General features: G+C 52.2%; 2 protein-coding genes across 4 annotated transcripts in view; one reads left to right on the top strand and one right to left on the bottom strand.

The window, feature by feature from the left end:
* Positions 1–835, top strand: part of Creld1 (cysteine rich with EGF like domains 1) — a 10,531-nt gene extending 9,696 nt beyond the window's left edge. For all 3 annotated transcript variants that reach the window (XM_032905922.1, XM_032905923.1, XM_032905924.1), the window contains one exon: positions 180–835. In XM_032905922.1, coding sequence (XP_032761813.1) covers positions 180–394 — 215 coding nt within the window. In that variant the 3' untranslated portion in view covers positions 395–835. The remainder of the gene's footprint in view (positions 1–179) is intronic.
* A 279-nt stretch (positions 836–1,114) lies between these two features.
* Prrt3 (proline rich transmembrane protein 3) lies at positions 1,115–9,453 on the bottom strand. The gene is made up of 4 exons (XM_032905921.1): positions 9,358–9,453; positions 4,755–5,889; positions 4,411–4,566; positions 1,115–3,579 (listed from the first exon to the last, which is right to left on the bottom strand). Exons 2-4 carry the CDS (start codon positions 5,752–5,754, stop codon positions 1,799–1,801), a joined length of 2,937 nt encoding a protein of 978 aa, XP_032761812.1. The 5' UTR covers positions 5,755–5,889; positions 9,358–9,453; the 3' UTR covers positions 1,115–1,798.
* Positions 9,454–15,258: the final 5,805 nt, after the last annotated feature.

The raw sequence follows: 15,258 nt of genomic DNA, 5'->3' as shown, positions 1-15,258 counted from the left end.
CTTCAAAGCTTTAGCAGCCTCTTCACCTCCCAGCTTCCTTCCAGCTTAGGGGGAATAGCCCCTGCAGAGGCTTTCTCAGTAGCGAATGCTGCTTGTGCTGGGTGAGCTAGGTAGGCCTGCAGCAGTGATCAGGCAGCAGCTCCGGGAACCGGGCAGTGACAGGTGCACCTCCTCTGCAGAGTCGGCGGGCTTCTTCGCGGAGATGACAGAGGACGAAATGGTGGTGCTGCAGCAGATGTTCTTTGGTGTGATCATCTGTGCGCTGGCCACACTTGCTGCTAAGGGGGACTTGGTGTTCACCGCCATCTTCATTGGAGCTGTGGCAGCTATGACTGGGTACTGGTTGTCAGAGCGCAGTGACCGTGTGCTGGAGGGCTTCATCAAGGGTAGATAATCCCTGCCACCACTTACAGGATTTCCTCCCACCCAGGCTGCCCCTAGAGGTTATTTCTCTCTCCCGCTGGACACCTGGGACAGCATTGTTTCTCTTTGAGACTGGGGTAAATACCCTTTTACCTGCCTTACTGAGCAGCCCAGGACCCCAGTGGCCCTGGGGGGGTGAAAAAGAGGTCCTGAAGCTGCTGTCTTGAGATCTTTGCCTAGAGGACTGGTGGGCCTCACAGTGTGTGAATCCAAGACAGTTTCTCCCCAGGGAGGCTGCAGGTGGGCTTTGTCCCCTGCTCTGGATGAGAGGCGTCCCCTCAGGGGTGGGCCCCCATAGGCCTCCTGCCAGGTGCATGCTGCCAGCTCCTGTTGTGTGTTCACCGCCCACGCCCCAGCCATTGACTTATTTATTCATCTCAGGAAATAAAGGACGGTCTTGGAAACTGGAAAAGCCTCAGTCTTAACAACCCACCATTGCCACTTGAGTGAAGTTTTCTACAACCCTGGGAAATCAAGGGCTACCATGATAGAAAAGGGGTGGGAAGGGGCTGGAGAGAGGTCGGTGGTTAGGAGCCATGGCTGCCCTTGCAGAGAATCCAGGTTCACTTCCGAGCAAGCATGCAGTGCCTCACAGCCATCCAACCTCTGTCCCAAAGGACTGGACTCATTTTCTGACCGTCACACACGTGATGCATATACTATACACAGGCAAAATGTTCATACACACAAAATAAATCTACAAAAAAATGTTTTTAAATAAAAACCAGGAAGGAGTGGAGGAAGGAAAAAGATAACAGGAACCAGCTTAGGAGTTGGTCTTTCTGGGTTGAACAGCAGCTGTTCTCATTTCCGAAATGGGCAGAATGCTTTCCGGTTAGGCCTAAAGTGGGGATTACAGGAGGTGGGGACTCCACAACAGACAGGTTTTTAGTGAGATAGGGGTGGCTGTTCCTACCAAAGCCGGAGGAAACATTCCTCTGGAAAGCTCTTGATTCCTGTGGGGAAGGGTCTCCTGGCTCTCCTGTTAGGAGAGATCCTGGCTTGACCAGAGGGGAGGCATGAGCCTAATCGGAAGGATTTACTTCTTTGGCACAAAGAGGACAGTCAATCCGGACAAGTGAAGTGCACCTCTCCACACTGGAAGGGCAGGGGTACCTGGTCCCTGTCCCCCATGGTCAAATCCATGCACGTCCACCCTGTGTTCCGTGTAACTCACGGCCTCTGTGCAAAATATCTGCTGAAAAAAAATAGATATTAAAAAAGAAAATCAAAACGAGTCAGGTAAATTCAAGCCCGGCTGTACCCAGGAGCTGCAGTCAGGTGGAGGCCCCGGAAGACCAGTTTTTCAAATGCTCAACTGTCTTGGCTTAGCCACTTCATGTGGACATTGAGGAGAGGTTCTCCCCATAGCTGCTTAGAGCTCTATAGTGTCACTGGAGGCGCTGTGAGACGCGCTGGACTTGCAGCGCTGCTGGCCCTCGCCCTGAGGCTCCCCGGCCCGGGCAGGAGCAGGGGCTGGGGCTGGGGTAGGTGGTGGCAGCAGCTGCACGGTGCTGGGCAGTTCATCTAGGGGCAGACTGTCCACGGACGACAGCCCGTGACGCCACGGGTTCCAGCTGATCTTCAGCGAGCCCTTGGAGAAGCTATCCAGGGAGCTGCCCGAAGTCCCCGCGGCCGCCGCGCCGACGGGCGGATTCACCACGTGCTGCGGGAGCGACGTGCGCAAGCACACCTCACTGAGCGAGCGGCAGCGGCCTCGGAGCAGCGACGTGCCCGCGCCATCGAGCTCAGCGTCGGGCTGGCTGCCGCGGCGAGGCCGCAGGGCGCCCCCTGGCGGCGAGGAGGCTAAGCCACGGAGACCGCAGCGGTGGAACACACTGTCTCGAACCAAGTGCTCCCGGAAGAGCGCGGCGTCGATGCTGCGGCTCAAATTGATGGGCGACGGTGGCCTCAGATCCAGCTCACTCAGCGACTGTGCAGGCCCCACACTACCTCGGGACATCCCCGGGCCACCTGGACGACCACGACCCAACGATGCAGCCGAACCCCAGGGTCCAGAACCAGGCGTAGCAGGGAGCCCACCTTCCCCAGCAGCGTTGCGGATGAGACTTTTGCTGATGTCCAGGCCGCCTGTGCCCACGCCACTGGGCCCCGCATAGCAGTTATTGGGTCTCTCGGGAACTTCGCTCTTGCCAGTGGGCGCGGGGCAAGCCAGGCGCAGCAGCTTAGCCCAGCAAGCGTGCTCCGTGGGCGGCCTGGGACGAGTGGCAGCCAGGGCAGCCAGCGCCAGGGCCAGTGCCCAGGTCAACTCCAGCAGACGCAGCCAAAAGTGCACGCCCCACCAAGCCCAGGAGAAGCGACCCTCCCGGCCAGGCCCTGGGTACAGCCAGAGCGAGGCCGCCAACTGCAGACCACTGGCCAATAGCCCCAGTGAGCCCGCCACAGCCAAAAGCCGGGGGCCTGGACTGGCATCCCAGCCCCGAGGGCCTTCCAGCAGCCGGCGACGGCACAGGCAGAGTGTGCCCAGAGCCACTGACGCGCCCCAGGCGCAAGATAAGCCTTGTGTCAGAAGGTTGAGCACAGGGCTAGTGGAGAACAGGTCGGTAGCCAGCAAACCTGCGCCATGCACCGGTGCCACGACTCCCAGCAGAAGCGGCTTCTGTAGAGGCTGTGGCAGACCAGCACCCAAGCCCAGCAGGGTGAGTGCTGCCAGAGCAGTGAGTAGCAAGGGGAAGGGCAAGTTGTATAGCACCAGACCTGCACGTACTCCCAGCCGGGCCTGAGAGCCGTAAGGATCCGTGAGCATGTAGGCAGATCGGAGCCCTGAAGCCACCAACACCAGCACGGCAGCCACTAATGCCAATCGGGGTCCCGCTAGGGCGGCTGCCAGTGTGACCAATGCCAACAATGCTGGAAGCAGGAAAAGCACTCCCACCCCATAAACATGAAGCTCCCAGGAAAAACTCAGCACCCGTCGCAGGGGTCCCCAACGAAGGGGAGGTGCGGTGGCATTGGCTGGGGGGCTAGAAGCTGGGATGGGAACCATGGAGCTGGCTGAGGGCTCCGGAGGGGGTGGCTGGCCCAGAGCTCTCTGTGTGGTGACTTTAACGAGACCACGCCGAGATGTCGAGGGGGCCTGGACAGGGGGTGCTGGAGGGTGGCTTTGTGGGCGACCCGGCCATTCCTCAGCTTCATCTGCAATAATAACAACATTAAAAGGGTTTCTTGGGAAGAGCTGTGGAAAGTGGGGTGTGGAGTTACATGCTTGTAATAGGAGGCGGGACAGGAGGATCAAGACTTCAAAGCCATCTTCAGCAACCATAATAAGTTAACGTCAGTCTAGGCTACCTAAGACCACCCCCCCATCTCAAAACAAATAAGAAACAACACAACAGAACCCCGAACAAACACAAAGTGCTTTTGATTTTTCCATATTCAAAAGTATAGTTGGTAAATTAATTTTCCAAGGTTGTCTGTCAAATGGAGATATTAGCACCTGCCACCGTCACTGGATCACGGCATATGTCTAGCTTTTCCCGTCAAAGACAAGTCAGATGTAAACCTCCTTTTCTTTTTTGGTGGTGGTGGTGGTACTGGAAATTGAACCCAGGATCTTTCCTATGCCAGGCAATAATAATTCTACCACTCAGTTGCATCTCTAGCCCTTTCTAATTTTGATTTTGGAAACAGGGTCTTAATGAGCTACTCACACCGGCCTTGAACTCAGTATGTAGTTCAGGCAGGTCTCAAACGTGTGATCCTCTTGTCTCAGCATCCAGAGTGCTGGGGTTCCGGGTGGGATGGAGGATGACCGCACAAGATATGTCTATGCTGCACAGAAGAACATTTGGGCTCAAAAGAGCTAATGTCTTGTCCTGGAGTCTCCAGCGAGCACTGGTTTGCTTTTGTCAGAGGTCCTAGCCTATTCCTTTCAGCAGGTGCTTTCTCCATTTAACCCTGGTCCCTGCCCCATCGCTAAGCACAGGTTCTCGGTGACTCTCCCCTCACCCCTAGCCGTGGCCTCACCTGGCTGCAGGGCCCTCACAGGGCTCTCTGTTCCATTTGCAGCTTGAGCAGAGTTTAGGAGATCAGGGATGAAGGACTTGGGGGTTCCTGGGGCCTCCATTGCTCCTCTCACTCGCTGCGGGGAGATGGGGTCTACTCCATTCATTGAGGCTATTGCTGAAATGGCAAGAATAGTCACTACAGTGTCTGACCCTCCAGTACTCCCTCAAATCCCAGCCCCTCGGGAGGGAGGCACCATCACCCTAATTCCTCCAAAGGAGGGAAATGACATTCGGAGTTACACCTAGCTGTCTTGGACCACTGGCCCTCACAACCCCACTCAGTGCCCTTATGCTGATACATACCTGGTCTTAGGTGCCCATCAGAAGTGTCTGAGGCTGCAGGTGGTATAGGTGGGGGTGCTGGGGAATCTTGTCCTCCATGGTGGTCAGTCTGTTCGGGTTGGGGTCCCAGAGAGCTGACTTCCCAGGTATCCCCAACTCCACCCTTTTTGGAGGGTTCAGCTGGCAGCCCCTCAGGAAGAGGAAGGCTTCTGGCCAATGCCCGGTCTAGCTGGGTTCCAGGCTCTGGAGTGGACTTCACCTCAACTGGGGCCTCAACTGGGGGTGTTGATCCAACCTCAGGTGTTGCTGGATCCTGCTGGGTGAGTAGGGGGCCCTGGACAGCCTCCTGGAGGCCCTGTTCATGTCCACCCTGCTTCCCCAACACTAGTGTCTTCACAGCACCCGTCTGAGGTACCAGAGTGTGGGGAGAACCCTGGTAACCCCAGGGCAAAGCCTGTGTGTGGGTCTTGGCTTTGGCCATTAGCCCCTCATCCCTAGCTGGCTGCTGTCCTGCTGGGCCTCCAGGCTTCTGTGAGGCAGTGTCAAGCGTGGCTACTGTGAGTTGAAAGCTAGGAGTTGTAGGGACAAGAGTGAGATGGGGTGCTCCCATGGGGTGGGGTTCTGGTGCTTCTGTCTCCAGAAGCTCCTGTGAGTCAGGAGGTCCTGTCCAGCCTTGGGAGGTGATTGCTCGGGCCAGCTGGAGGTCATCAGCTCTTAGGAGTCTTTCACCTTGGACAACCCTGGGGGCTACTTTGGGTCCATGCAGTGCTGGTCCAAGGGGAGAGTCTGCAGGCCTCTCGGGCCCTTCAGCATGGGCCTGGGGGGTGCCACTGTGCCGGGAACTCTCATTATCCAGCTTCTCCCAGAAGAGGTCAAAGGTACGTGGCTCTGACGGAATCAAGTGAGGTTCTGAGTTCTCAAGGGGCCTGGGAAGGCCTCTGCCCAAGGCAGGGCCAGCCCCCAGGCATGGCAGCAGCAAGAGCAGAAGCGGAGATGCACAGGCCTGTGGGCTGGGGGCCATGGTCTAATTCAGTGCCTGAGTGTACAGCCCTTGACCTCTAGGCTTCACTGGATAAGTCTACAAAAGCGGAGAAAGAAATGATCAATCAGAGAGAGATGGCATGAGGGTTGACGGGTCCAAGACGTCCTCAGGGGGCTGACGGGAAAGAAGAGAAGCATTAAACAACAGTGTTGCCCCTGCTTTTAAAGTTTTTAAAAACTGGGTCTCTACTCACACCACTTCCTTTGCTTTCAAAACCTTCTGACTCCCCATTGCTCTTGGGAGAGAATACAAGCTCTATTCCTGGCCTTCCAAGGCTGCAGCCAGGTCAGGTGACTCAGCCTCTGCCCTGACACCGGGTTCTGTTCCCTCAAGATGGGCTGCCTTCTTTACCCGATGAAATCTATGTTTTTCTTGAAGATTTTATTTTATTTATCTATGTGCATTCATTGGTATGAGGGTGTCAGATCTCCTGGAACTGGAGTTACAGTTTGTCAGTTGCCATGTAAGTGTGGGGAATTGAACCTGGGTCCTCTGGAAAGGCAGCCAGTGCTCATAACCACTGAATCATCTCTCCAGTCCCAAGATTTTATTTTTTGAGACGGGGTCTATGTAGTCCTAGCTGACCTGGAACTCACTATGTAGACCAAGCTGGTGTAGAACTAATTTCCTTGTCTCTGCCTTCTGAGTGCTGTAATTAAAGGTGTGCATGCCACCCGGGCCCAGCCTTTTAAGTATTTAATATATATAGATATATAGCTATAGATCGATATAGATAATCATACACACATATACATGATAGGGTAGTTGTATATAGTAAGTGCATCTTATTTGTGATATACATATGTTCCTATGCACATATATGTATGACAAGAGTAGTTGTATATATTAAGTTCAGTGCCTGTGATTGCCAGGGGAGAGTGTGGGATTGATTGTCCAAGGGCTGAGTTAGGGACATGTGGGAGCCACCCACCCTCAGTGCTGGATACTCTATATTCTACAAGAGCAGGAAGGACTGCTTGCTCTAGCTAGCTAAGACATCTCTCCAGTCCCTGAAAACAGATTTAAGTTTTTAAAATGACATTTATGCATTTAAGTAAGGGGGGATATCTGCCACAGCAAGCGTTTGGAGGGCAGGGCAACTTGTGGGAATCAGTTCTCTCCTTTCATGTGGTTCCCAGGGATCAAACTCAGGTCATCGGGTTCTGTGGCAAGCATCTTTAGCCGCTGAGCCTTCCTGCCTGCCCTCGAATTAGATTTATCAACACCCAACTTTCATAAAAGAGAAAGAGGAACGCGCCCCTGCATTTGAGGAGGGCCTTGAGTTAGATTCCTGGCATCTTGTCTCCTGGGTGAGTTACTTTGCTTTTCAGCATCGTGGTTTTGGCGCTTATCTCTATGACGCTAACAAGAGTGTCTACCTCAGGGGATTCATATAATGTATAACTAATGAGACACACGAAGGTCAGACCCACAGTAGGAACTTTTGATAGCAGGGCCCTATCTTCTCAGCCTTTGTCTGGAAAGGTTCTTCCCCCATAACCCCTTCACTAGTTCAACAAGTAAACTGAACAGACCTTGGGATGTAGCAGTGAACAAGTTTGAGAAGACTGCCTCCTCCCCGCTGTGGAGAGACCGTTCTAAATAAGATGGACAATACATGATTTTAAAGTTAAGGACCAATGAGATGGCTTAGTGGATAAAGGGGCTTGCTGCCAAGCCTGATGATCTGAGAGTTCAATTCTTGACCAGGACCCACATGGTGGAAAGAGAAAACGGATTCCCTTGGGTTGTTCTCTGACCTCCATATATGCATGCATGCACACGAAGACACACACTCATACACACACTCATACACACACGATACATAGAATTTTTTTTAAAGTGTTAAAGTTCAGATCCTTAGCAGAGTCTGAAAGATCTCTGTGAGCTCAAAGTCAGCCTGGTCTACCTAGCAAGTTGCAGGCGGGCCTGAGAAATAAGGACTGTGTAAAATAATGAAGTTTAGCTTTGAGGAAAATAAGACATGGTTAGATGATAACAGATGTGAGTCCCGGCAGGGGTGCCAGGAGAGCCTCTCTGAGGAGATCCTCAAGCAAAGGTGGAATGGTAAGAGAGAGCCAGGCATTTGAAGCTCTGAGGGGAGAGCATCTGGCAGTGGGAACAGCATATGCAAAGGCTCTAGGGTGGGAACGAATTCAGTGAGTTCAGAACATCTCCTGGGTTTGGCGGTCAGCAGGCAGGGGCTTGACAGCAAGGGTGCCTGTGAATCATCACAAGGACTGGAAAGCTTAAAAGTGATGAGGTCTGAGTAGTAGTGGGTTTTTTTTGTTGTTGTTGTTGTTGTTTTGTTTTTTAAGGGAAAGAGGTCAGCATCGTGTCCGGGGACGACTGGAGGGTAGTTTGTATTGGCCTAGACACTCCTCCCCAGGGACACCTTCTGTTCCTGGCTCTACCTACCCGGAGCAATGCCCCCTGGTAATCCAGCCCCTGTCTGCCGTTGACCTGGGGCTCCTGTCTCTTTCCTTTACACCTTCAGCCCCTGTACGATCCTGGCCTGGGTGATATTCCCACGAGGTCCCTATTCCTAAGTCCATCCTTAAGTAGGCCAGGCAGGGACCAGCCGTGGAGCCAGCTGAGGGCCAGCTGTGTTCGGGCAGGCACTGTGTCCTTTTTCTCTTGGATAGAGCCACCTTTGGTGGCTCAGACACTAGGAGAAGCTTGAGGTGACTCCAGGTACCCTTTCTAAGAGTCCCTTAGGCTCACCAGAGGTTGTGGAAAGTTTCAGGGGATTCAAAGACCTCTTGGGTCCAGTTGCAGCTTTAATTCCGACTGTCTTTAAGCTTTGGTAAGGCCTCTCTCAAACTAAGTCCCAGGTTCTGCTCGTTGGTCAGGCTGGGGTCTAAGGACCCACCAAGTCCCCAGGCTGGGGCTGAGGTGTGCCAAGGAAGCACCTGGGCCCCTGATGTGGATATAGGTTGATAACAATACTCTGTGTTGAACTGTTTGCCCAGTTAGGCTTCTGTTCTAAACCTTCCCATACAAGCAGGTGCATGTACTCATCACACAGTAAAGGAAAGTGGGCAACCAAGAGTCAGAGAGGTTGAGCAACTTGTCCAAGGTCGCACAGCCAGCTGAGAACACGTACTAGCCATACTAAAGCCCATAGGACTCATCTTGCACAGCTCTGTAAGCTTTGCAGAGGAGGAGATGGCTGAGCTGGGCCTCCAGTGAATAACATGCCATCTGCCTACCACCCCCGATGCAAGAGATGTGGGCACCAGCAGTCCTGGCAGGGGCTTGCCTAGCTTTGGGGTCCCATGGCTGGACAGTTCTGAGGGGAGATGAAATCAATCAGCCGCAGAGACTAGGTGAGAAAGAAGGGGGGAGGGGAAGCAGGGTGAGGGCCTCTGCAGGACAGCCTGCAGAAGCTGGTCCATCTCGGGTTACCTCTCTTCTCCTTCTCCAGCTCCTCTCTCCCTGGCTCCATGCCTTCCCGCAGTGTCCCGGGTGGGGTTTGGCACCGTGCAGGCCTGGTCGCCCGTGCCCGCGAAGGGGGCTGCAGGCCTTGCTCCTTGCCTTCCTGGGTCCCGCCATCTCCCCTTCCCTCTGCCAGCTCCTCACCTGCGCGCTGCATCCGCAGCCATGCGTTCACCTTGCGCGCGTCCCTGCAGCCTCTCTCGGAGGCGCATCCTCGGAGATGCTCAGGCTTGGCCAGCAGAGCCCAGCTCTGCCGATCTCGTAGTCGAGCCCGCCCACAGGAGCGCGGGATGCTTAACCCTTTCCTTTGGGAATGGACTCTGTTCGCTGCTCCTTACCGCCCCTCTCTCACTTGCAGCACAGCCCAGATGGTGTCAGAGCCTTGTGGAGGCTCTGCAGCGTCCCTTCCTGTTAAAGCCCGTCTTATTTGCATATCTGCGAGGACTGGGAGCTCACTTTCTCTGGATTCATACAGACATAGGTAGATCATACTTTCAGCCTGGCTTATCTTCCAGGCTTTTCCCAGGGCACATTAAATAAAGACGAGCCCACGCTTTATTAATTGCTCTTATTACTTGCCTTTCCTCTCATCATTCTACAGTATATTCTGACACATTTTCCAAGTATTTGTCCATGGAGATCTTCTTCCTCCTCCTCCATCTTTCCCCCCCTTGTTGTTGTTGTTGTTTTGGTGTGTGTATGTTTGTATTTGTGTGGCCTCTGGCATACCCCATCATGTCTGTGGAGTCAGTTTTCTCCTTCTGCCACGTCGATCCTGGGGATCAAACTCAGATCTTTACCTGCTGAACCAGCTTGCCAGCCGGAGATCTACTTCATTCTTGTCTTTGCTGTGATTTCCAGCATGTGGTCAGCCGATCATGTAAATTTCTTCTGGCCTTTGTGATTGGATACCATACTGTCTTAGTCACTGTTCTATTGCTGTGAAGAGACACCACAACCAAGGCCCAAGGCAATTGTTACAATTTAATTGGTGGCTTGCTGTGGTTTAGTCCGTTATCATGGTGGTAGGCACTGGAGCAGCAGTAGCTGAGACCTACATACTGATCAGTAGGCAGAGAGAGAGAGAGAGAGAGAGAGAGAGAGAGAGAGAGAGAGAGAGAGAGAGAGAGAAACTGAACCTGGTGTGGGCTCCCCAATTGACACACCGCTTCTATCAAGGCCATACTTCCTAATCCTTCTAATCCTTTCAAATAGGGTCACTCCCTATGGCTAAGCATTCAAATGTATGAGCCTATAGGAGCCATTGTCAGTCAAACCATCACAGATTCCCTTCTTTATCTTCAGCCTCTACAGCTAGCAGGAGAAATGGAGGCGACTGAACTGTAGCTGACCTTAGCTACTTTGTGGGTACTTTTCCCCACCCTTTATCCCCCCACCCTTGGTTTCACCCCCTATCACTAGATAAGACAGAAACAATAGAGGGAAGAGAGTGAGATAGAGATCTCTGAATATAATTTCTTTCCTTTGTTTCTTCTTTGAGTACAGCTACTAACAACCCCCACCCCAGCAACAACCCACAACCACCGACCCTGCCTCTCTATAGCATTTATATATTCTCTGAAAAGTTCCCAGAATTCCAAATGTCACACAATCACAGAATCTATGTGCAGCTGGCAAAAGGATGTCTCTGCTAGAGCACGAGGCAAATCATAGCTGCAGCAGACAAAGCAGCCCCACGTCCCCACACCTGGGGTTAAAACAAAAGCACATTCTTATAATATTTGTGTTTTTTAGAGAAACCAAAATTCCAGAATTCTCACTCCACCCAACATGGAACTGATGTGGTAATCTAACAGAGGCATGGTAAGAACTGGGGTTCTGCACAGAGACACCATCACATACTCCAGATCCATGCACAATTCCTAATACCCATGGATGTTTCTTTTTTCCCTTCCTCAATGCTGGGAATTGGACTGAGGGTCTCATGAGTGGGGATCAAGCACTGTACCAGTGACCTCTCTCCCAGTCCTTCACATGGCCACAATCACACCGATTCCCCAGTGAATGACATACAAAGAAGACCTGTGCCCATCAGAAATGGTGAGGAGATATTTCCCGTGGACTGGTATTCACTAAGATGCTGGTCGTGTGACCTGTGGAAACAGTATGGACTGATTGTCTTCATTCAAACAAAGAAACATTTCAAAACTGGTCGTCTTACCTGTGAGTTCTCTCCCTTGATTCATTCACAGTCATTGCCATACTGTTTTCTTTGTTTGTAAAGGCCTAAGTTCCCAGCACTTAGGAGATTGAGGCAGGAGGATCAGGAATTCAACTTCAGTCTTGTTACATTGCCTGTTTAGGGCCAGCCTGAGACACTCAACACACACGCACATGCACACACACACTTGGAGGTTGGGGGAGACAGAGACAGAGAGAGACAGAGAGTTCATATATGGCCAGGAGTGGTAGTATACATTTGTAATCTCAGCACTTAGGAAAAAGAAGCAGGAAGATAATCAGTTTGAGGTAGCCTGGGCTACATAGCAAGTTCAAGGCCTGCCTGGGTTATAGAGAGACCCTTTCTGGAGGTTTTGAAGGACAGTTATGGTGGTGAGCACCTTAAATCCCAGCACTTGGAGGCAGAGGCAGAATTCAAGGCCAGTCTAGCCTAATACTCAATTCCAAGACAATCAGGGCTACATAGTGAAACCGTGTCTTGAACCAACAAAAGCTATCTATCACTCTATCAGTCTATCAATCTATCAATCTATCTATCCATCCACCCACCCACCCATCCACCCATCCATCCATCCACCCACCCATCCACCCACCCATCCATCCACCCACCCATCCACCCATCCATCCACCCATCCACCCACCCATCCATCCATCCATTCACCCATCCATCCACCCATCCACCCATCCACCCATCCATCCATCCATCCATCCATCCATCCATCCATCCATCCATCCATGCATCATCTATCTAAGGGTGCATTTTAACAGAGTGGAATCACTCTGTATACTCTTCTGAGTACTGTTTGTCCTGCAATGCAGTGCAGACATTTTCAGCACAATCCCATGCACTCTGTCCTCCTCTTCCCACTTGTTACCCAGCATTACATGGTCTGCGCACACTGATATTTATTCAGTCATTCCCCATATTCCCCCGATGACTGATGGGTAATCAGGTAGCTTGGTGGCCATTTCCCCTTGTGGTAACAGTACTTCACAGAACATCCCAAATCATGGAGGCTCTGTCCTCAGAGACAGAGGGAGGATTTGGGTCAGTTCCCATCCTGGTCCTGAAGGCGCTGAGCAGCAGTGGGTGTGACTCTCCATTTACCTTTACTTTTCGGTTTACCAACATTCCACACACTCTGGACCTTTTTTTAATCAGAAAAATAATGGATATCACTTTAAAGGAAGAAAAAGGCCAGCCAGATGGCTCAGCACATCAAGGTGCTTGCCACCCAGCCTGACGACCTCTTGGGGACCCACACGGTAGAAGATCTGAGCCAGTTCCCAGAAGTCGTCCTCTGGTTGCCACATGAGCATGCCTCCAGTAAAAATAAATAAAGTAATAGACATTATAAATAGTGGTGAGGAAAAAAAAGAATTCAAGTACAACATCTGGGAAGGAAGAGGTAGGTAAATCTTTATGAGTTCAAGGCTAGTCAGAGTTATACAGACCTTGTTTCAAAACCCCCCGAAACCCAAAACAACATCAACAAAAGGCTTGGGTGGAGAGGATCCTGGGGGGACAGCAGAGGGGATGTGTGGCTTAGTGGTAGAGCAGCTGCTCCAAGAAGACACAGCCCTGGGCTCCAAGCTCAAGCTTGCAACTTCTCTAATTTCAGTGCCTGGGGGAATCCTTACTGGGTGGCAGAGAGAGAGAGAGAGAGAGAGAGAGAGAGAGAGAGAGAGAGAGAGAGAAGAAAACAGTTCTTCCATGTGTCGAGCTCCTCCTATGCTCTCTGACCTCTGGTCATGACAGAAAAGGATAGCCCCTTGTCATGCCCGACACACAGCTTTGAAATCGTTCAGTGCCGATAGCTGGTTAATACTCTTGCATATAGTGTGTGGTACACGTCTTCTGGAGAGGGTTTCTCTCTTTACCAGGGCTGCCTCCCGAGCATCTGGGGCTGCAGGCTGATTCATCTTGCACACCTGGCCTCACAGCTCTTTGGGATCTGAAGGACAGTGTCCCACTTTACCTCAGGCTCTGAGCTGCTCTCCTGCCCTTGCTGTGTAAGGCTCTTCAGAGACCGATAGACAAGATAGCCGTCCTACCTCTGGAGTCCTCTCTCTCCATTTCTTTCCACCACTTCCTAGAGAAGCGGATTCTGGTCTTTCGTGTGGTGACGACTCTTCTGTTGCCATCTTAGGGCTGACAATGTGTCCTTTGCAGGACGACTCTTGGGAATGAACCAGGTTGCGTAGAAAGCTGACTTCTGCCTTCCATTTGCTAGGTTCTACCTCTCTATGCCGATGGCCTCTCATGCGTTAGATCCGAAGTGTTTCTAAAGGCCTGTGCTAGAGGCTTGTTCATCAGCCTGGGGTGCTGTGGGCAAGATGGCCAAACCTTTTAGAAGTGGGACCTAATTGGAGGAAGGTGTGTCACCGAGGTGGTGTCCTTGAAGGGGGTATTTAGGGCTCAACTTCTTCTCCTTCTCTTTGTTTCCTGGCCACTCTGAGGCAACCAGGCCTCCTCTGCCAGGCACAGCCGCCATGATGTATGTGCCATCACAGCCCCAAAGCACTGGGCTAAGGGATCATGGAGTGTAACTCTGAGAGGAGAGCCCAACAAACGCTTTCCTTTTTTACAGTGTGATTCAGATCTTATGGAACTTTGTCCTGGTGGCTAAAAATTGAGTCACTTCGGTCTCACATTGAGCTGAATTTCCAGCTGCCATAACTCCCCGACACCCAGTATGGGTCTACTAGGTTTTTCCACAGAACTTACACACACACACACACACACACACACACACACACACACACACACACACACACACACACACACACACACACACACACTGAAGTGCTGGTGTTATAGGGAAACTGCTATCATGCCTCAATATTTACATGCTCTCTATGGATCCAACTCAGGTCCTTCTGCGTATGTGGAATGGGCTCTACGGACTGAACTATCTCCCCAACTGTCCTGTGGGCCTGTTAAAATGTTAGCACCGCTTGAGCAGACACAGCACTCAGCACGGGCTGCCTCCCCTCCTCAGGGCATGTTCACCCTGCCCCCTCCATGCACTGTTCACTGGCTGCCCTCTTTGGAGTGGGGGAGTTTGGTCCCATGAGGTTTCTAAGCTTGAGAGTCCAGACAAAGACAGGACATTTTGATCCCTTTGGCCTGAGGCCAGGATGAAAGTTGACCACTGGAGGGAAAGAGGAGACCAGGGGCACAGAAGTAGGGACACCGGCTGCCAGGTGCACACTGGAATGGTCTCAGTCCAGTAACTGTCCCCATCATCCTGGAGATCTTGGGGTGGGGGACTCTGCCATTGCCATGCACTTGGTCTGTGACAAGTGTGCCTGCCACACACCTGCCTGTGCCATTCTTTCAAAGTCTCACAGCGGCTCTGTGTAGCACTGTGGTCTTCATCTGGAAGCTGGTAAGCAGACACTCAGAAAGGTAAAGGAATTTGTTAAAGGTCACACAGCAACTACCAAGTCACAAGACTGAGTTCAGAGCCAGGCTCTGAGCGAGGATAACATCCTGCTTTCCATAGTGGGGGAGGGGAAAGAACACAGTAGACCTTCCATGTGAGCTCTGCTGGGAGGAGTTAGTCCCTCCAAATCTGGAAAGGGCTGCAGACTGTCACCTATGGGAGCTGTGCCCTGGAAACTTCCAGAGAGAGAATGAGAAGGCACGGGAGGTGTGGCTGGCAGGGAATGAAGCTTCCCAGAGGAGACAATGTTGGGAGCCATGGGTTTACATCTTCACTCCAGCCAACTGGCCACTTTGGCAGGGCAAACAAATGAGAGGCAGGTGGGAGCTGGGGCAGGCTGGAGAGCCTGCTCAGTGCTCTGCCAGCTGTCCTCAGCTCTGAGGGCATGGTGCTT

Source organism: Rattus rattus, chromosome 6 (assembly GCF_011064425.1).
Source record: "Rattus rattus isolate New Zealand chromosome 6, Rrattus_CSIRO_v1, whole genome shotgun sequence".
Taxonomy (NCBI): Eukaryota; Metazoa; Chordata; class Mammalia; order Rodentia; family Muridae; genus Rattus; species Rattus rattus.
The sequence above is the reverse complement of the archived record's forward strand: the minus strand, read 5'-3'. Positions and strand labels throughout refer to the sequence as shown.